At 43.9% G+C, this 22,121-nt stretch overlaps 2 protein-coding genes across 3 annotated transcripts in view; one reads left to right on the plus strand and one right to left on the minus strand.

Moving 5' to 3' along the window:
- The first annotated feature begins 217 nt into the window (after window positions 1-217).
- LOC106602590 (DNA repair protein complementing XP-A cells homolog) lies at window positions 218-6,310 on the plus strand. Its single transcript, XM_014195312.2, has 5 exons — window positions 218-729; window positions 1,286-1,391; window positions 3,387-3,552; window positions 4,686-4,803; window positions 5,618-6,310. The coding sequence occupies exons 1-5, from the start codon at window positions 438-440 to the stop codon at window positions 5,770-5,772; spliced, it is 837 nt and encodes a 278-aa protein (XP_014050787.2). The 5' UTR covers window positions 218-437; the 3' UTR covers window positions 5,773-6,310.
- Window positions 6,311-6,706: 396 nt separating this feature from the next.
- Window positions 6,707-22,121, minus strand: part of LOC106602589 (transmembrane protein 132A-like) — a 15,655-nt gene continuing 240 nt past the window's right edge. Inside the window, exons 1-12 of one of the 2 annotated variants that reach the window (XM_014195311.2) lie at window positions 21,177-22,121; window positions 20,729-20,820; window positions 20,254-20,477; window positions 19,862-20,071; window positions 19,077-19,621; window positions 18,349-18,501; window positions 17,863-18,058; window positions 17,381-17,524; window positions 15,088-15,290; window positions 13,273-13,492; window positions 11,415-11,606; window positions 6,707-11,118 (exon numbers count right to left, since the gene is read on the minus strand). The exon at window positions 21,177-22,121 is cut by the window's right edge and continues 240 nt beyond it. In XM_014195311.2, coding sequence (XP_014050786.2) covers window positions 10,210-11,118; window positions 11,415-11,606; window positions 13,273-13,492; window positions 15,088-15,290; window positions 17,381-17,524; window positions 17,863-18,058; window positions 18,349-18,501; window positions 19,077-19,621; window positions 19,862-20,071; window positions 20,254-20,477; window positions 20,729-20,810 — 3,078 coding nt within the window. In that variant the 5' untranslated portion in view covers window positions 20,811-20,820; window positions 21,177-22,121 and the 3' untranslated portion in view covers window positions 6,707-10,209. Of the gene's footprint in view, window positions 11,119-11,414; window positions 11,607-13,272; window positions 13,493-15,087; window positions 15,291-17,380; window positions 17,525-17,862; window positions 18,059-18,348; window positions 18,502-19,076; window positions 19,622-19,861; window positions 20,072-20,253; window positions 20,478-20,728 lie in introns of both variants that reach the window. The other variant, XM_014195309.2, reaches the window with a different exon arrangement.

Raw genomic sequence — 22,121 nt, forward strand, 5'->3', positions numbered from 1 at the left:
TGCTACAGCAAGCCAATTACATCAGATATGGCACATTGCCACTGGGTCTTTCAGGATATGGACCAGCAATGAAGGACATGGACAGGAAGGAACAGGATAAAGCTGTGAATACCTATTAGTGCTGGGTGGGGATGGTATATGTCCGCTCTCCGGCGACACCTTGCGTTCACATAGAGAAGCTGCATCAGTTTCATAACAGCACTTTTATTTTGACATTATAACAACCCGGAAGTTGGTTGTGCGACCGACAAATGGCAGCCGCCGGTAACTCGAACACACCGCGGTGTCCACGGGTTAAAACTAGAAACACAAACAATTGTACCCCTCTTAGAGCTCTGCCAGCTGTCTTGCTGGTAAACAACTTTACTTAATTGTAATTTCCAAGACGCTGGAGAGTTTAGCCTACAGCTAAGTTAGTTAGTGCATGTTTTTTTGCGATGGATCTGTTGGAGCCTCCCACACCGGTGAAGGATAATGCTTCTTCTCATTCGGAGTCCAAAGCCAAGAACTGCGATCTGTCCCCCGCGATGAGAGCCAAGATCGAACGAAACAGACAGCGGGCTCTAATGCTGAGGCAAGCCCGACTTGCCAGCAGACCATCGGCAGGAGAAGGGGGTGGAACCTCGGCTAAAGTCGCTAAGATAGTCGACTCTGGAGGTGGGTTCTTCATTGATGAAGAAGAGGAGGGACAGGAGGAGCAAAGGACAAAGGAAGTGGTGCTTCAACCAGGTATGTGCATTTATACTCAATCAAAAATGTCAGGGGGAAGTATTCATATTTGTTGCATGACGTAAACTTCAGACGTAATCTTATCTCCTCTGTATGTCTGGTGTAACAAAGGAAGATGCATTGTTTGTTCATGTGCGCCCTCTTGTGGATTCATGTAATACCACATGCCAGTTGCTGAGTGGAGTCACTTTCTTTCAATCAGGTATTACAGATTATAAATGATGTCCATAATACATTATTTATGGCACAGTGACAACCAACAAACCACTATCTGAATGACTAGTAGATACTTGTTTTACTGACAAGACACCTTGGCTGACCTCTCTTCCTAGCACTCTCTCTCTGCATTGATTATGATTCTGGATACGTGTGTGTGCGCTGAAATGACTCAAATGTAATAATTTAAGTGTAGTAGTAGTATTGTATTGTTGAGCCTGGGTGCCAGTCTGCTTGGCATGCTTGGCATCAATTCCATAAGTAGTCTCTGCGCTCTTGAAAACTAACTGGCATTCTGGCTAGTGTTGAGTTCTACTGCTCTCTCTGACTGTCTTCCTAGCCCCGGTGATAGAGACAGACTATCTGCTGTGTGATGACTGTGACAAGCCGTTTATGGATTCCTACCTCAGCAGCGGCTTCGATCTGGCAGTCTGTGACAACTGCAGGTAAAAGTCTTCTTGTGTCAATGACAACCAACACAAATAACGATATTGATACATATATATATATATTATTGTACAGTGTGCTTCTCATAATAGTGTTCACATACAGTACCAGTCAAAAGTTTGGACACACCTACTCATTCAAGGGTTTTTCTTTATTTGTACTATTTTCTACATTGTACAATAATCGTGAAGACATAAACTATGCAATAACACATGGAATCATGTAGTAAGTAACCAAAAAAGTTAAACAAATCAAAATATATTTGAGATTCTTCAAAGTAGCCACCCTTTGCCTTGATGACAGCTTTGCACACTTAGCATTCTCTCAACCAGCTTCATCAGGAATGCTTTTCCAACAGTCTTGAAGAAGTTCCCACATATGCTGAGCACTTGTTGGCTGCTTTTCCTTCACTCTGCAGTCCAACTCATCCCAAGCCATCTCAATTGGGTTGAGGTCAGGTGATTGTGGAGGCCAGATCATCTGATGCAGCACCACATCACTCTCCTTCTTGGTCAAATAGCCCTTAGCCTAGAGGTGTGTTGGGTCATTGTCCTGTTGAAAACCAAATGATAGTTCCACTAAGCGCAAACCAGATGGGATGGCGTATCACTGCAGAATGGTGTGGTAGCCATGCTGGTTAAGTGTGCCTTGAATTCTAAATACATCATTGACAGTGTCACCAGCAAAGCACCATCACACCACCTCCATGCTTCACGGTGGGAACCACACATGCGGAGATCATCCGTTCACCTACTCTGCGTCTCACAAAGACACAGCGTTTGGAACCAAAAATCTCAAATTTGGACTCATCATACCAAAGGACAGATTGCCACCCGTCTAATGTCCATTACTCGTGTTTCTTGGTCCAAGCAAGTCTCTTCTTCTTATCTTATTGGTGTCCTTTATTAGTGGTTTCTTTGCATCAATTCGACCATGAAGGCCTGACTCACGCCGTCTCCTCTGAACAGTTAACGTTGAGATGTGTCTGTTACTTGAACTTTGTGAAGCAAACTCTAATGAACTTATCCTCTGCAGCAGAGGTAACTCTGGGTCTTCCTTTCCTGTGGTGGTCCTCATGAGAGCCAGTTTCATCATAGTGCTTGAAGAAACTTTCAAAATTCTTGAAATGTTCCGGACTGACTGACTTTTATGTCTTAAAGTAATGATGGACTGTCATTTCTCTTTGCTTATTTGAGCTGTTCTTGCCATAATATGGACTTGGTCTTTTACAAAATATAGTTATCTTTTGTATACCACCCCTACCTTGTCACAACACAACTGGTTGGCTCAAACGCATTAAGAAGGAAAGAAATTCCACAAATGTACTTTTAACAAAGCACACCTGTTAATTGTAACGCATTCCAGGTGACTACCTCATGAAGCTGGTTGAGCGAATGCCAAGAGTGTGCAAAGCTGTCATCAAGGCAAAGGGTGGCTACTTTGAAGAATCTCAAATATAAATATATTTAGATTTGTTTAACACTTTTTTTTGGTTACTACATAATTCCATATGTGTTATTTCATAGTTTTGATGTCTTCGCTATTATTGTACAATGTAGAAAATAGTAAAAATAAAGAAACCCTTGAATGAGTAGGTGTGTCTAAACTTTTGGTACTCTATGTGCAGGACAAGTTGATCACTATAACAGGTTTACTATAAACACATTCACTATAAAAACATTTTTTATTTAACTAGGCAAGTCAGTTAAGAACAAATTCTTATTTATGATGACGGCCTACCGGGGAACAGTGGGTTAACTGCCTTGTTCAGGGGCAGAACAACAGATTTTTACCTTGTCAGCTCAGGGATTCGATCAAGCAACCTTTCGGTTACTGGCCCAACGCTCTCACCACTAGACTACCTGCACTGCAGTATTATATACAGTGCTTTAACTTCCGTTGTATTGCATTGTGCTTCAATGGTAAGAGGATGCCAAAATGCAGAAGAGGTATTCTATCTTGTCTTCCCTCTGTTAATGTCCCCCCCCAATCAGAGACAACGAGGTGAAACACAAGCTGATATCCCGTACGGAGGCTAAGCAGCTCTACCTACTGAAGGACTGTGACCTGGACAAGAGGGAACCAGTGCTGAGGTTTGTCCTGAGGAAGAACCCACACAACCCTCACTGGGGAGACATGAAACTCTACCTCAAGCTGCAGGTAGGACGAGCTAACCGATACCAACCATCGCTGGTTCTAACCGGCTGCTCTCCCTTAGCCTGGTAAAACCAGATTGAACACGCTGCTCTCACCAATATTGTTTCAATCAGTTTGAATGCCAGGCTAGCTTTCCCTCACCTTGTCCTCAACTGACTGCCACTGTACCAGTTTTCCCCTACTATTGTTTGTTTACCTCTACCTGGACTTGTCTATAAGAACTGTGTTCAGTTTCAAAATGATGCATGCATTTCTTAATGATGAATGCCTATTTAATGGTAAATACACTATCGTTCAAAAGTTTGGGGTCACTTAGAAATGTCTTTGTTTTTGAAAGAAAAGCTTTTTTATTTCTTTTGTCCATTAAAATAGCACCAAATTGATCAGAAATACAGTGTAGACATTGTTAATGTTGTAAATGACTATTGTATCTGGAAACAGCTGATTTTGTTTTAAATGGAATATCTACAGAGGCCCATTATCAGCAACAATCACTCCTGTGTTCCAATGGCATGTTGTGTTAGTTAATCCAAGTGTATCATTTTAAAAGGCTAATTGATCATTAGAAAACCCTTTTGCAACTATGTTAGCACAGCTGCAAACTGCTGTTCTGATTAAAGAAGCAATAAAACTGGCCTTCTTTAGACTAGTTGAGTATCTGGAGCATCAGCATTTGTGGGTTCGATTACAGGCTCAAAATGGCCAGAAACAAATAACTTTCTTCTGAAACTCATCAGTTTATTCTTGTTCTGAGAAATGAAAGCTATTACATGCAAGAAATTGCCAAGAAACTGAAGATCTCGTACAACGCTGTGTACTACTCCCTTCACAGAACAGCACAAACTGGCTCTAACCAGAATAGAAAGAGGAGTGGGAGGCCCTGGTGCACAACTGGGCAAGAGGACAAGTACATTAGTGTCTAGTTTGAGAAACTGCCTAGAAGGCCAGCGTCCCGGAGTCGCCTCTTCACTGTTGACGTTGAGACCGGTGTCTCAACTATTTACTATTTAATGAAGCTGCCAGTTGAGGACTTGTGAGGCGTCTGCTTCTCAAACTTTTCTAAACTTTTTTTATGATGCGTGACCCAGCTGTATTTAGGTTAGATCAGTAAACATGATGTTGTGCTGTGTTTCCAGGTGGAGAAGCGCTCCTTAGAGGTGTGGGACTCCGAGGAGGCCCTGGAGGAGGCCAAGGAGGCCAGAGAGGAGAACAGGGAGGTGCAGAAGCAGAAGCGCTTCAACAAAAAGGTTAAAGGTCAGTAACACTGTTTTCTGATCCTCACTCAGACACAATGCCATCTCAATAAATAAGTCACTGTAATAGGAATTCTCAGATTAGCAATTGTTGGTAAAGTTAATGTTTAAAAATCTAGTTGCAACATGGAGACATCATCCAGCACAGAAGCGGAGAAAATGTCTAACTGGCCTCTTGGAGACAGGTCCTTTATATCCTAATCAGACAGCACCAAATGTTCTGGAAACACCAGCCTGAGAGTCTTGTAGTCACAGAACATCATCAATACAATACAACAGTGAATAATCAGTGTCCTTATACATCCAGTCTGGCGTCAACCACCATCAACAGATATGACAATAATCCATAACATTCACTATCAAGTCTAGTGACCATCAACCTGCACCTTGAGGGTCACAAATAGAACAATGGAAATAATGTGTCTTAAAGGGAAAATATATTTACATGCTAAACGCTGTATTAATCACTCTAAACTGAATATGAACTTTAGTGATCTTAAATTTCCCCATTAGTCACCTTTTCTCGTTACAAAACTCTGAGAGATACAGTAACATAGAGAAAACACTAGCACATCCAGTGGATTATAGAAAGCAGGTTTTATTTCTTCATTATTGACTTAAAACGAAAAAGCTACTGTGCTTGCCATTTTTTTGGGGGGCTTTATTGCGCTTATGTATCAGAAGGCTGTAAACACAAAAACACAAGTGCTACTGGCAAACAGGTGTGCAGGTTTTTCTTTTGTCTTTATTGAATAATTCCTACACACCTGTTACTGATCATTAATTGGATTGTTCTTTTTCTCTGTTGTGACCAGAGCTCCGCCGGGCAGTGAGGAGCAGCGTGTGGACAAAGGACACCAGTGCTCACCAGCACGAGTACGGCCCCGAGGAGCTAGTGGATGAAGAGGAGGATCTCTACAGGAAGGTCTGTAACACCTGTGGACATGAACTGACCTATGAGAAGATGTAGCCTAGTGTCCTTTAAACCGTATCCCGGAGGCTCACAGGGTGAGTTCTTTTTTTTTTTCTGGACCACTGATGATACACCTGACATGTAAACTGAGATTCAAATGACTGATACCTCAAGACACATGTCTTGAAGCTGAAGCAAGGAGGCTGACCTGAAATCATCTCAGCACCTGCCATACACAAAGAATCCACAAGAGGGCATAAATACATCAACACATTTGTACAGAGAAACGTTGCAGTGCTCAGAAGCTGGTCGTAGCTGTTATGTTATATTATCAACTGTCTAGCATGTTAACTTCCATTTTGTATTGACCATTTCTAAGATCATGTAATGTGTAGAAGGATCTGCATGTGCACAATAAATATATTTTTTTCCATAATGTGATCACTTTTGCATCTGTACTTGACTTGTTTTAGATCTGTAAACAATCTGTAAAACAAATGTGCTGTTTTGTGCCCTTGGTGAAGATGGAGAATTATTGTATTAATCCAGAATCAAGAAATTGATTTCGTTTGCATAAAATTCATTGAAAATGGTAGTCGACTGTCTTTGCTTTCTGTTGCAGAATCACGCTGTAAGTGTTGGGGTCGTTTTATGATCTGCGTTGTTAGATTTTGGTCGCCTGCTCCAATCCGTGCTCATACTTTGAATATTTTGTGGGCAATTTATTTCTGAAGCAACCTCCGGTCACAACCACCTGCACGTAGTTCATCTAATGAGTGAAGGACTCCGTAGTCCAGACATCACTAATCTAAAGGGAGTGACTGACAAGGTACAAAATGACTCCACCATTTTTAATTTGAATTGTATTATTTTGTCCAACAATCTAGTTAATGTGACATGTATCGTCTGTCTGTCTTTGCAAATGAAAGCTGCTTCACAGTAGTTATTGGATGTGACTCAGCATGTCGCACTAAATCAATAAATGCAGTGCTTCATGGTTTACTTTTTATTAAGGGGGGTGGGGGGGGGACCGGTCTAAAGCAGGATCATCAACTACATTCAGCCAATTACTTTTCATACAATTTCTAGACTGCAAATTGACCACAAGAAGCCCAAACAGATATATTTGACTAAAACATAATCATTTCCAACATTGCTTACATTTTGTATACGATCACATCTCTATTATGGGTGGGAATACTTGGGAACAGATTTCCAAAATGAAAATCACTTTTTGCACAGAAAACTTGGGGAGCCGAATAAAACCATGCACGGGCAATAGTTTAGGGCGCCAGTTGGGGGATCCTGGCCTAAAGGCTACTGTAGGCATGCGGCATACCTAAAATGTGGGTACAAGCTTGTACTGAATTGTTTCAAAGAGATGTCCTGTCCAGAATCACAATCTGCAAGCTCCCAACATTTCCTGTGAGTTTTGTAAGAAAAATATAACTCTGATCTATGATAATGTACTGTTATGACATGAGCTTTTGCTAGACTGCTGTGGTGAAAAGAGAATTCTAACTAAATCCCAGAGCAGTCAGTCACATCAAGCCCATGGCAAATTGACCATCATATTTCTTTAGTGGCTACAGGAATGTGAGGTTTAAACTACTGCATTCCCATCTTAAACGCGAGTGCAATACACCGAGACAAATGAATACACCGAACAGAAATATAATACATGTTCCAAACTGACAATGGGGGTTCAAAGCCTCACTCATGCAAAGTTAAGACTGGCAAGTCTGATGATGGTCAAACACTTGATATTAGAGCTCTGGAGTGGCTTAAAGGGTCATGCTGGTGCCTCCCACCAAGCAACTAATGAGGTAGTATGCAGTGGTGTAAAGTACTTATGTAAAAATACTTTAGTGTTTTTTTTTTTTTTTTGAGTATCTGTACTTTACTATTTACATTCCTAAAGAAAATGATGTACTTTTTACTCTATACATTTTCCCTGACAACCAAAAGTACTCGTTACATTTTGACGGGAAAATGGTCAAATTCACACACTTATCAAGAGAACATCCCTGGTCATCCCTACTGCCTCTGATCTGGCGGACTCACTAAACACAAATGCTTTATTTGTCAATGGCGTATGAGTGTTGGAGTGTGCCCCTGGCTAGCCATAAATAAAAATGTATGCCACCTGGTTTGCTTATGTGAAGGAAATGTATGGACTGGAGGGACAGCCTTGAAAATGTTTATATTTTTGTCATAAATAATCCTTGGTCCCTGCCTGTGCTTGGATCAGTTACTAATTAGATTGGGTAACCCAGAATGAAGGGTTTGAAAGTGCATCCAAGTTTGACTGTGACCTCCAGCTTGCTGACAATTAAAGAGTGATTTATTTAATATTGACTTCGAGTGTCCCTGTGTTGAATTTCCACGACATTTAATATAAGGAATTTGAACTGATTGATAGTCTTGCTATTTAAGAATATTTGAGCAATTACATTTACTTTTGATACTTAAGTATATTTAAAACCAAATACTTTTAGACTTTTACTCAAGTAGTAATTTACTGGGTGACTTTTACTTGAGTCATTTTCTATTAAGGTATCTTTACTTTTACTCAAGTATGACAATTTAGTACTGTTTCCAACACTGATAGTATGCCGGCATGGAGTGGGTTCAGAGTGGGGGTGCTGGCCGCCTGAGAAAAGTGGGGAGGGGGGTGTTAAACCAAAAAAGAGATTGGGGATTGGTGTGTCGGCCGAAAGCAGGCAATAAGCGGGGGCGGTTAAATCCTGGGATTCCCCCTGTGGTTCCAGAACAGTCCCCAGCAGCGGTTATGAAGGGAAACCCAAGGAAAAAGCAGTATTTTAAAAAAGTGTCTACTCTTTCGAGAAGTTTCTCCCCCCCCAATCACCACTGGTGTTCACAGGAAGGGGAACCTCAAATACAAAACCCTCATTAGTTGTCACAGTCCATCAACCATCAGTGTCAACACAACCACAGGCTCTACCTGGGATCAAACCTACAACTCCACGCATATGAGATGAAAGCCTTACATTTGAGCCACTCCTTATTCACACTAGGCGGCAACATGGGAGTGGGAAATAGCACTGTTTGTGACCTCTACTGGTCAGGTCCATAGTCCAAGAAACACCTGGAGACTGAAGCTTGAGGCAGACAACCGGCATGGGGTCGAACTAGCTGGAGAAGACTGCCAGGAACCGAGTGCTCTGTGTCATCCAGCATCAATTGGAGGTAGCTGGATACATGACAGCTCTAAGCCAGCCATGTGGGCCAGACCGCTCTCCTCCAGTCACTTGGCTGGAGGTCTGGTCAGATCAGACAAATACCTCTAGGCACAATCACATCAGTATACAAACACAAACTCTGAACAGATTGACTGATAAATTAGACCAAAAAAAAAAGGTTGATCAAGTAATCAAACTTTTTCCTAATTATCACTAAATCAAATACAAAAAGAAATATTTTATTGTTAGGAAATCATTTTAAGTTAATTGACAACCTTTGCCAAGCAGGAGAATAACATGTTTCACATGAGTTATTCTATAATGTCTATTTACAAGTGGGGTTTTCCGTTTGGTTGATTAGGAGATCAACCAGAAAACTAGAATGTGCAGGACTAGGGTTGCAAATTCTGGTAACTTGCCCTAAATTCCCGGTTCTTACAAAAATCCCAGTTGGAGAATCTCTGGAATCAGAATCCCTGTGGCGCAGTTGGTAGCGCATGGTGTTTGCAACGCCAGCATGGTGTGTGCAACGCCAGGGTTGTGGGTTCGATTCCCACGGGGGGCCAGTACAAAAACAAAAAATGCATGAAATGTATGCATTCACTACTGTAAGTTGCTCTGGATAAGAGCATATGACTAAAATGTAAAATGGAATAAGCATGTGGGAGTCATCCCGGGGGGGAATTTTGGGAAAATTACCAGGATTTTTCAACCCCTATACTATTCCATCAATAGACCTAAGGCCTTGATTCAATCCATATCACCGAAGTTCAGCGCTACAGCGTGCTTGAAATGTAAAGGTCGTTTCCAATTGAACTGACATATTCAGTCTCCGCAAACGTGGGAACATTTCCTTTAAAATTCAATTGTAATATAGCGGTGAACTTCAGCGATACGGATTGCATTGAGCCCTAAATCGAAAAGATATGACGACAAATTGTACATGGATGAATGTGAAATAATACCAATAAAATAAATATGGCAGATATGTAGTCATGTACGTGCATTGTTTCTGCACACATATTTGTTGGATAGTTAGTGTATATGTGTGATAGACAAACATTCAGAAAGAAATAACTGAGAAAAAGACTAGCCTATACGAAGATGACATAAGACATTAAGATACATTGTTGGTGAGACAGTGACAGGAATATATAGTCAATTTTCCTAAGAATGTTGATTTTATCAATTACCTTTCTCTCCTGAATAAAATGGCACCGTATTCCCTACATAGTACACTACTTTTGACCAGGGCTCTTAAAGGGATTGGGGTGTCTATTCGGATGCAGCCTTAATGGTCCATGCTTTGATCTGACTGTCCCTCGTTCTCTTCTGTAGTAGTCTCGTGAAGTGATATTACCCTGGGGTATGATGTTATTTTCTCGTTCTTTTCTGCAACCTCCTTTGCCTCCGCCTCCTCCTTCACCTCCTCTTCTCCTTCCTCCCACTCTTCCTCCACCACTCCCTCCACCCCCTCCACGTTCATGTCCTTCCTCTTCCTCCTCTCCCTCAAAGCACAGGGCAGACAATTCACCAGGAAGAGGAGTGCGGAGAGGCAAAGGAGGGAGAGAACTGCCCCGACACCCACCTCCAGCTCTTTATCCTCCAGTTTCTCCTCCCTCTCTCGCTCCACCCCGGGAGAGAAGTACACCGCGCTCTCTTCGTGATTCGGGGTCAACACCGCTCTCTCCAGGTCGTTCCTGGCGATCATCCCATCGCCGGCCTTGTCATAGTAGTCGTCACCGCTGACGGCAGTGACGTTCCCTATGATGATGTCATTGTCCGGGAAGTTTCTGTACTGAACATCCCTGTCAGATGACTCCATCAACATGTCCGAAATGTTGAGCAGCTCCAAGTTCGCCTCCTCGCTCCCCATTGGACGAAGGTCAGAGTCCAGGTTCACCCTGATCCAACCAGATCCTTTAGCCAGCCTCCTGGTCCCGCTTCCTTCCTTCGGATTGGCCAGGTCCCCGTCGACGGAGTTCGCCATTGGCTTGCAGGTGGGGACCAGGAGTTCTGCTTTCAGTAAAGGCCCGCCCCCTTCGCCCTGGGCGACGATGCGCAGCGATGGGCCGGGCGTCACGGCGACCACGGTCTCTGCCAATGAGGAGAGGCGCAGGGCGAAGGTACCACGGCTGAAGGCGGAGAGCAACGTGGCGCTATCATCACTGAACTGGAGCCAGACACTGATGGACGCTTCCTGGTGGAGAGAGAGAGGGGGGAGATAGAAGGACAGGGGAGAGAGAGAAGGGGGGAGGGAAAGAGAGAGCGAGAGAGAAGCAGCAAGAGGGGGGAGAGAAGGGCAAGGGAGAGAGAAGGATGGGGGAGGGAGAGAGAAGCAGAGAGAGAGGGTGAGAGAGAGAAAGAGAAATGTTCAGTATCATGCTATACTGAAGCACAAATGTCCTACCTTTGAAGAAAAAAACGTCCCACTGAAGTTACTGTTATGTAAAACTAAAACGTTTTAGTGAAGTTAAAGAAAAACACAGAACTCACCTGCTCATGGTTGTAGAGAATGTTGTATGCGGTCACTGTTGCTGTGACAACAGCAGGGTGGGCAGGGCTTGCATTGATTGACATACCGAGTCCTCCCACAACCTGCACTGAGAGGTCACCAGGGGTCACGGGTTCAGAGGTCACAATGACATCACAGCTACCCAGCACACCGTCCCATTGGCTTGATATGACCTGAGAGACAAGAGAGGGGTGTCAATAAAGGTACTTGCTGTTTGTATCTTGTTCAAGTTTACTTACTCCTAGTCTCATGTGACCTACTCCCATTTGGTCAGATCTCATCTTTGGTAATGACCATCCCTCAACTAAAATTCACCATGCTATTCAAAATACAACATCATATTAGTTGTTCGTGTTATAAACTCGGCAAAAAAAGAAACGTCCCTTTTTCAGGACCCTGTCTTTCAAAGATAATTCGTTAAAATCCAAATAACTTCATAGATCTTCATTGTAAAGGGTTTAAACACTGTTTCCCATGCTTGTTCAATGAACCATAAACAATTAATGAACATGCACCTGTGGAACGTTCGTTAAGACACTAACAGCTTACAGACGGTAGAGAAATTAAGGTCATAGTTATGAAAACTTAGGACACTAAAGAGGCCTTTCTACTGACTCTGAAAAACACCAAAAGAAAGATGCCCAGGGTCCCTGCTCAACTGCGTGAACGTGCCTTAGGCATGCTGCAAGGAGGCATGAGGACTGCAGATGTGGCCAGGGATATAAATTGCAATGTCCATACTGTGAGACGCCTAAGACAGCGCTACAGTGCAGATCACGTGTAACAACACCTGCACAGATCGGTACATCCGAACATCACACCTGCAGGATGGCAACAGGTACAGGATGGCAACAACAACTGCCCGAGTTACACCAGGAACGCACAATCCCTCCATCAGTGGTCAGACTGTCCGCAATAGGCTGAGAGAGGCTGGACTGAGGGCTTGTAGGCCTGTTGTAAGGCAGGTCCTCACCAGACATCACCGGCAACAATGTTGCCTATGGGCACAAACCCACCGTCACTGGACCAGACAGGACTGGCAAAAAGTCCTCTTCACTGACGAGTCGCGGTTTTGTCTCACCAGGGGTGATGGTCGGATTTTCGTTTATCGTCGAAAAAATGAGCGTTACACCGAGGCCTGTACTCTGGAGCGGGATCAATTTGGAGGTGGAGGGTCCGTCATGGTCTGGGGCGATGTGTCACAGCATCATCGGACTGAGCTTGTTGTCATCGCAGGCAATCTCAATGCTGTGCGTTACAGGGAAGACATCCTCCTCCCTCATGTGGTACCCTTCCTGCAGGCTCATCCTGACATGACCCTCCAGCATGACAATGCCACCAGCCATACTGCTTGTTCTGTGAGTGCTTTCCTGCAAGACAGGTATGTCAGTGTTCTGCCATGATCAGCGAAGAGCCCAGATCTCAATCCCATTGATCACGTCTGGGACCTGTTGGATCGGAGGGTGAGGGCTGGGGCCATTCCTCCCAGAAATGTCAGGGAACTTGCAGGTGCCTTGGTGGAAGAGTGGGGTAACATCTCAATGCAAGAACTGGCAAATCTGGTGCAGTCCATGAGGAGATGCACTGCAGTACTTAATGCAGCTGGTGGCCACATCAGATACTGACTGTTACTTTTGATTTTAACCCCCCCCCCCTTTGTTCAGGGACACGTTATTCAATTTCTGTTAGTCAAATATCTGTGGAACTTGTTCAGTTTATGTCTCAGTTGTTGAATCTTGTTATGTTCATACAAATATTTACACCTGTTAAGTTTGCTGAAAATTAACACAGTTGACAGTGAGAGGACGTTTCTTTTTTTGCTGAGTTTATGGTACTCACATGAACTGAAGTTTTCCCCGGGTGTAGACCAATCAGATTGCTCTGCTTGTCGAGGACCGCCACGCGAGGATTCTCTACCCTCAGCCAATTACGGACCAACTCTGTGGCATCCACAAACCAATCAGAGGAGCCCAGCAGGTAGTTCAGCTGACCCTGGCCACCCTGAGCACTGAACTGGGTCAGAACCTGAACCGTGGACCTCTGATACACTGGAGAACAGCTGGGGAGCAGGGAAAGAAAGGGAGGGAGGGAGGAAGAAAGAGGTATGAGAGAGGGGGGTATGAGAGAGGGGGTGGGGGGTAGAGAGAAGGATGGATGGATGAGGAGAGAGAGATATTATACACATCTGAATGTGGTATAGAAGCTGGGCAAAACCAGAAATGGAGACATCATAAGCTTAAATATGTTGAGGGTTGGGGTAAATTCCAGTCAAATCAAAAAGTAAACCAAACTCCAATTCAAATTCCCATTTTTCCTCATGAAAATCATTGAAGATAATTGGAATTGGAATTTTGGTGTACTTTCTGAATTGACTGGAGTTGAAATGGAACTGACCCCAAACCTGGTTGAGATGTGACAGCAAGTCATAATGTTTGTGTTTGAATTTTTGAGCATGTGCCATCTAGGAATAAAAGGTGGATAATGCAGAGAGCCTATTTAAAGGCTCTGGGTTAGGGAATTAGTAGACTCTTCTACCAGCTGTTTGCCTGTAGTGTTTGTATGGTGAATGACGCTTTTTGGCAGTAGACCTTGGGTTTATGTCAAATCGCACCTTATTCCCTATATAGTGCACTACTTTTGACAAGGGTCCATATGGCTCTGGTCAAAAGTAGTGCACTATATAGGGAATAGCGTGCCAAGTGGGACACAACCCTTCACTGTTCTACCAGACATTCCCAGTGGTGTAAAGTACTTAAGTAAAAATACTTTAAAGCACTACTTATGTTGTTTTTTGGGGTATCTGTACTATTCTTTAAAATTTATATTTTTGACTACTTTTATTTCACTACATACCTAAAGAACATTATGTACTTTTTGCTCCATACATTTTCCCTGACACGCAAAAGTACTCGTAACATTTTGAATGCTTAGCAGGACAGAAAATGGTCCAATACGCACACTTATCAAGAGAACATCCCTGGTCATCCCTACTGCCTCTTATCTGGCGGACTCACTAAACACAAATGCGTTGTTTTTAAACGATGTCTGAGTGTTGGTGTGACCCTGGCTATGCGTAAATAAATAAAAAAATGTAAATGGTGCTGTCTGGTTTACTTAATATAAGGAATTCTTTATTATTCGTACTTTTACTTTTGATTCTTCAGTATATTTTAGCAATTACATTTACTTTGATACTTAAGTATATTTAAAAGCAAATACTTTTACACTTTTACACTTGTCATATTCTATTAAGGTATCTCTACTTTTACTCAAGTATGAAAAGGGAGTACTTTTTCCACCACTGGACATTCCTGGTTTGGTGTTTCAACCTCCTGATCTGTCTTGAGATAGATAAAGACGGATTAGGAAAGGATATTATGCTAAAAGGAGACCAGGAGGTGAACTGGGAACAGATTGCCAGGCCATCATTGTAAAAAATTCTTATTTCTTAATTGACTTGCCTAGATAAATAAAGGTTAAATAAAAATACATAAAAATGGGAGTTCCAACTGTTCCAATCCCCATCATTCTATCAACTGCTTTAGGAATCTTGATGTTAATGGCATGGCATGACATTGTTAAATCCTGCTTTATGTAATTCCTGCTCAGTGTGTCTTCATCTTTCTCTAGACACACGCACGCACAGGGACTCACCCGTTCTCCGTGTAGTGGTTCCAGCCATCGATGGCGCTCAGCTCGTTGTCGGACAGTGAGACGCGCAGTGGGACGACAGGAGCCCACACGGACAGACATAGGGAACCACTGAGCGTGCCCAGGAGAAACTCCACCCCTACGCAGGTGCTGCCCACCCCTGATTCACTTCCGTCGACGAAGAGGGTTGAGCAATCACTTGACACCTGTTGAATAAAGTCAGATTGTGATAAAGGGAGTGGAGGATTGTGTGTGCCTGTGTGTCAAATCAATCCAAACAAATCCCATTTTATTTGTCACATGCTTAGTAAAACAACAGGTGTACAGTAACAGTGAAACGCTTACATACGGGCCCTTCCCAACAATGCAGAGAGAAAAATATAAAAATAATAACAAGAGGAATAAATACACAATAACTGTTTGAAATAATCATACTAACCCTACTATTTGTGACGTGTATTGAGTATATAGTATGCTTACTGGTCATAGTCTGGATATAGTTATTATGCCAAAAAGTTCCCGGATGTTGTACTAAATTCGCCAAAATATGAAGTATGCACGCAGAGGATACTATTTCCGTACTTTAGGCCTCATAATGCAATTATTCAGTGTTGCTTGTCTCGAAGCGGGCATAGAAGGCATTTAGCTTGTCTGGTAGGCTTGCGTCACTGGGCAGCTCGCGGCGGGGTTTCCCTTTGTAATCTGTGATAGTTTGCAAGCCCGCCACATCCAACAACCATCAGAGCCGGCGTAGTAGGATTCGATCTTAGTCCTGTATTGATGCTTTGCCTGTTTGATGGCTCGTTGGAGATCATAGCAGGATTTTTTTATAAACATCCGGATTAATGTCCCGCTCCTTGAAAGCGGTAGCTCTAGTCTTTAGCTCAGAGCAGATATTGCCTGTAATTTATGGCTTCTGGTTGGGATATGTACGTACGGTTACTGTGGGGATGATGTCGTCGACTTGTCGATGCACTTGTTAATGAAGCCAGTGACTGATGTGGTAAACTCCTCAATGTTATCAAAGGAATCCCGAAACATATTCCAGTCTCTGCTAGCAAAACAGTCCTGTAGCTTAGCATCCGCTTCAATGTCCCACTTCCGTAATGAGCGCGTCACTGGTACTTCCTGTTTGAGTTTTTGCTCGTAAACAGGAATTAGGAGCATAGCGTTATGGTCAGATTTTCCAAAGGAAGGGCGAGGGAGAGCCTTGTATGCGTTTCTGCGTAAGGAGTAAAGGTGAACAAGAGTTTTGTCGCCTCTAGTTGCACATTGACATGCTAGTAAAAATGAGGTAAAACTGATTTTAGTTTCCGTGTATTAAAATCACCAGCAACGAGATGCGCCGCCTCTGGATGTGCATTTTCTTGTTTGCTTATGGCCATATACAGCTCGTTGAGTGCGATCTTAGTGCCAGCATCGGTTTGTGGTGGTAAATAAACAGCTAGGAAAAAATATAGATGTAAACTCTCTTGGTAAATAGCAGTGGTGGAAAAAGTACCTAATTGTCATACTTGAGTAAAAGTCAAGATACCTTAATAGAAAATGAAAAAAGAAAGTCACCCAGTAAAATCCTACTTATGTATATTTGAGCAATTACATTTACTTCTGATACTTAAGTATATTTAAAACCAAATACTTTTAGACTTTTACTCAGGTATCAAAAGTAAAAGCATATATTTTTTACATTAATGGTAGCCAGGGGGACGCTCCAACACTCAGACATCCTTTACAAACGAAGCATGTGTTTAGTGAGTCCGCCAGATCAGAGGCAGTAGGGATGACCAGGGATGTTCTCCTGATCGCGCACTAGCTGTTGTTAACAAGAAAACACACCCATCTTATTACAGTCGTTCAGGTCCTGTTGATAGGATATTCTCAAACGGAGCTCATCCAGTTCGTTCTCCAGTGATTTTACATTCGCCAATAGAACAGAGGGTAGAGGTGGTTTATCTGCTCGCCAACGTAGTCTCATCAGGATGCCGGCTCGTTTGCCTCTCTCTTCCTCTTTTGAGTCCCAGGGATTATGGCTTGGTCCAGAGGTACCGACGTCCAGAGGTGCCAACTGGCTGAAGTACAAATTGTCATTCAAATCGAGGTTAGTGATTGCTGTTCTGTTGTCCAGAAGCTGTTTTCGTCATAGGAAATAATGGCGGTTAATATCAGCATAAAAAACCCCACAAAATAGCAGAATTGGTCAGGAACTCGTAAAATGGCTGCTTTCCACTGCTGTGCCATCTTTTGTGTGTGAGTGTGTGTGTGTGCGTATACAGTATGTACAGTCCTGTCTGGTTACCTTGATGATATCATCGTTGGACGACTGACACTTCACCGCCGCGGTGATATCAGACACCTTCCCATCATGCCCCACTGCCAGCACAATGACAGGAAGTGACACTGGCTCGCTGGTCAAGATGGCCGTGTTGATGATCATGCCACTCTGTGTATTGATGACAACAAGTTCAGTTTATTGGCCTTATTTAGGAATAAACATATTGAGCTTTTTAAGGCAGAAACAGTCCACCGAAACACTAAGGGACCGTAGATGTATGGAGATGTATTGTAGCTATCGCATTATCCATTATTCTACTGCATAGTACATACAGATTATGTAACAAGAAGAAGCAAATACACCGTGGGCCAATTTCCCTTACTAAGAGTTCTGGACTAAGATGCATGTTTATTTTTCCTGACTAAGAGTTTTTGGAATAAGAGGCATGTTCAATGGAGATTCTGTGTCCCGGGAAACTGGCCCTGATTTAATAAAGTTCTACCTACCTCAGTTATGGGAGAGATGCCCACTATCTCTCTGTCAGTGAAGGAGAAGCTACTCACTACTCCGCCGTGTGGTGGCGGAGGGTTATTACGGCCTGAGTACTCCACCCACCAGCTGGCCGATACAGTCATGGCAACCCCGAAACTCCTTCGCAAGCCGTCCACTGACAGACAGGCAACCTGCTGCAGAGCAGCGGGACTGAGGGAGAGGAGGCGGGAGGACGGCGACAGGAGAAAGTGGAGGGAAAGGGGTGAGGAGTGGGGAAGAGAGAGAGAGAGAGAGTAGGGAGAAGAGTGGGGAGGATAAGAAAAAAGCGATTTGATGGAAATAATATTCAATAGAGTAATATTCTCTCACATATGTGGTATCACTTGCATGCAATTTTAATAATGTATCGTCACAAACCGGTTAAATTGAATACGTTCCTTCACTGAGGTAACATTGTACCTGAGTAATATTGTACAGTAATATATATGATGACGTAATACCTGTCGCTGTCCATGTGTCCCGCCAGTTTATGGCAGATGATGGAGATGACGTCATGTTTGGAGCCCTGGGTTTTCTCCAGGTTCACAACCCAGAGGTCAGAGTTCAGAGAGCGCTGGGCAACCAGAGACAAAAGGCCTTTCTTCACCTTCAGTCTGGAATAGATACATACAGATGTAGCGTGACTTACTGCTTGTTGCTCTGAATCAGAGCGTCTGGGAAATGACTAAAATGGAAATTAAGGTCACTTTAATGTTCATCCAAAATTTGACTTCCGCTTTTAACCCAACCCCTCTGAAAGACACACACACACATATGCAGGTTCTGGAGAGGAGCGGGGGGCTGTCACACTAGGTGCCCGGGGAGCTGTTGTTGTGGGGTGTTACGTGGGCACAACGGCAGACAATGGCATCTAGGATTTGATACCAGCGACCCTCCGGTTGCCAGCTCACTTCCTGACAGATTTTTCCCATCGGACCCAGGATTCGAACTGGCAACCCTCCGGTTGCTGGCTCTCCTCTCTAACCGCTAGGCGATCTGCCGGCCCCAATGTACATGAACTACATACTGTATTCATACTATTCATACTACGAATACAGTATTTATCAGTGAAAGAGAAGAACCTGCACACTGCTGTGTTCCTATATGTGTTTAGGTCGTCATCAGGTCTCCCTTTTCAATTTGCTGGATTATCACTTACATCACAGAGCATCACGTAACAAAGACTTACCGGATAACAACAAACTCTGCATTGAAATTGGCCTTCAGGTTCACAGAAATCCCTATTGGCTGTCCCGTGCGGACCGGTCCCCTGCGATAGCGAATCAGCACGTTGGAATCCAACCGTAGCTCTTCCTCTTCCTGTCCATTGCAACAGTCTATTTCCTCTTTGGTCCTGTTGGCCTCTCTCCCCTTATTGTACTTCCTCAGAGTCACAGCTCCTATATAAATCAACTGTCTCTGAGACTGTGGTAATTTGTCTTCCACACACCTAGGGGGTGCTAGTTTGATGTTGGACGCTATGCCAAACAATGAGTAGTACAACTGGATGCGGTCTCCGGTGTGGGCGGGGCTGTATCTGAGGGCGCCTGGGAAGGGGATGCCATCGGCTCCACCGACGACAACACCCTCGTGCCGTCGTCCCCGATTACGGGTGCGGTGTCGGTGTGTGTGCCTGGCATGCTGGCTGGGGCCAAGGTAGGGCTGGCTGGTCTGGTCCACCTCAAACCAGTCCTTAGGTAGGGCCAGGGTCACCACACACAGACCCAATGGAGGCTGGGAAGGAGAGAGAAGAAATGGATGAAGAGAGGTATCGGTGAGCGTTTGGGGTCATACTTTATATAGAACAGAACATGTCAGTGTGTTGGCCAGTGTAACAAACACACAATACAACATATCCATCCTTCAGAGTCCCGCTGGAGTCCCAAAGAAAACGTTTAGTCCGGTTTGAGTCTTTTGAATGGTCACAGGTGATGGTGGCGAAATATAGTGTGTGCCCCGGACGCACGCACACACCTGTGTGATACAGGAAGCCTTCTGCTCCTCGGTCTCTTTGAAGGCGTGGAGGGTGATACAGCTCCCTCTGCTGGCGTCCCCTCGCACATGGAACAACACCCGCACCCGGTACCTCTCCTTTCCTCCTTCATCCCTCTCTCGCTCCACGTGTTTAGAGAGGAGAGACGCAGACAGAGGAGGGGAGAGGGGGAGGATGGGCCCGGAGACCAGCTGAGGAGTGAGAGAAGGAGAGCGAGAGAGGGTTAGAGGAAGATCTCTGCGTTACATATTACCTTGCAGCTTCTCAGGACAAAGGAATAATATCAAATCTATGGAACTAATTCTCAAAATGTATAAGCAGAGATCTGCAGCATTCTGCTGATTGTCAATGAGGACAATCCCAACTGATTTACCTGGCTGACAGAGTAAGGCCCGAAGGAAGCCCGGACCCCTGCTTTGGAGGCTTCCCCAGCCGGAGGCACCATGAGCAGGGACTGAGAGAAGGCGAAGGGGCTGGAGTTGGAGAACAGTGAGCCCAGATCAGCCTGCAACAGGGGCAGAGCGTGCCAGGGAGGGGGGACAACGATTTTGGCCGGGAGGGAGAGAGGGAGGGGAGGCTGGGCATGGGATGTGTGTACTGGTGGATGAGAGAAAGAGATCGACAGAAAAGGAGAGGAGTGAAGTATTGATATGTTTGTGTATCTCTTCTCTTTGGTATATTTCACATCAATTTCACATCAATTGTTAGGCCTACACCTAATGTAAATCACACATATCAGCTATTTTAAACACATGAAAAAGGTAGCAACTACATTTTTGGTACGTATACACTCACAGAAAACGTATATCAATGCAATATATTTTTGGAAGAAAAATAACCTCACTCACCGACTGCTAGGAGCGAATAGAGCGCGAGTACCTTCACACCCTCTCTCCCCCACAATGCACTGGGGCAGCTGTGCTCACCCATCACTGCACCCCTGAAGGATCCCAAAAAACCACACAACCCCAAAAGTGTCATAGCACCCTTAGAGCTCTGAGGCGTTGAGAAGGTGTCGTGATGTTTCAGGTTCACACGCATGCAAAAAAATGCATCCTGGAGGAGGCTTACATTGAGCATGCACCAAAAACTGTCGTTCATAAACCAGCAGGTCCTACATCATCAATATCTTCATGAAACGGTAGGCTCTAGTGGTTGACAAAACAGTGTCCTACTACTACATCAACCACGTATGCACTGACAGCGCCTCATATAATTACAACTATCAAAACTGAAACGTGACATATGATATTTTACATAATTCTGTTATATAGTTATTTGCGACACTGTCCCCACCTGGCTGTGCTTAACAACAGAAGTCACCTGGCAGGTGTTGTCCTCTCATCGGGGGTGATGACCCAGAAATAATATACCCTCTGATGCTTTCCTTCTCTTCTCTTTTTATCTCTTCACTCGATTCTCTCTCTCTCTTCTCTTCTACACCTGTGTCCAGGCTGAGTTTCTCTTTATTCCAATGCCACGTTCGTTCGCTTCTCTTTCATGTTCTGTTATCGCATGTTCAGGGCTTCAGCTCCTGTCGCTGTTCCAAAGTTTATTTTAAAGTGAAGCCTTCTTTAGTTGGTTGGTATCTGGTGGTTGTAACTGCAGAGAAGCTTATTCCAAGTCCAACGCAGAGAGATTCTAGATCATGAAAACACTTTTGTATTCAGTTATTGTTCTTCCCCTTTTCTTCTTTCCCTCTATTTTTGTTGAGGATCTCTTTGATCTTCAGGTCTTGTCGAGGTGATGCTCTCTCTTTTCCACCCTCGCTCCCTCTCTCTCTGTGTGTGCCAGATTCACACAATACGGATTTACTCATTTGAAATGGTGAATAATCCCTCTCTCCCTCTGCCGCATCCTTCCCCCTCCCTTCCCCTCTTTCTTCCTCTCCCCTCTTTCTCTGCAAGATTGATTCACCTTAAAGTTTTAGCTAAGCACTCCCCTTCCCCCAGTCTTTATCTCTCCGTCCATCCCTCGCTCTCTCTCTTCTCATCTCGGAGTGATTTCAACTCTGTTCAGCATCAGATGGTCTATGTATCTGCTTGCATTAAGCCGCTCATGTTTAATAGTTGAATAATTTTGAGGCTTAATTCTAAATGCGGTGCATCAGGGGTTTAAACCACTCTCCTCTACACAGTCAGTCTCTTAAAGTAAATAAATCTCTTTCAACTTTTCTTTTTTTTATGCTCGTGGCCAGACTGTTTTATATATTTATATGTTTCCTGACTCTCTCTCTCTCTC

The sequence above is a fragment of the Salmo salar genome, chromosome ssa04 (genome assembly GCF_905237065.1).
Source record: "Salmo salar chromosome ssa04, Ssal_v3.1, whole genome shotgun sequence".
Classification (NCBI taxonomy): Eukaryota; Metazoa; Chordata; class Actinopteri; order Salmoniformes; family Salmonidae; genus Salmo; species Salmo salar.

Excerpts from the sequence above, each read along its gene's own strand:
- LOC106602590 (XM_014195312.2), top strand. The coding sequence starts at position 438 with ATGGATCTGTTGGAGCCTCCCACACCGGTGAAGGATAATGCTTCTTCT. Across the intron at positions 730-1,285 it reads GGAAGTGGTGCTTCAACCAG|CCCCGGTGATAGAGACAGAC; the intron begins GTATGTGCATTT and ends CTGTCTTCCTAG. Across the intron at positions 1,392-3,386 it reads GCAGTCTGTGACAACTGCAG|AGACAACGAGGTGAAACACA; the intron begins GTAAAAGTCTTC and ends CCCCCCAATCAG.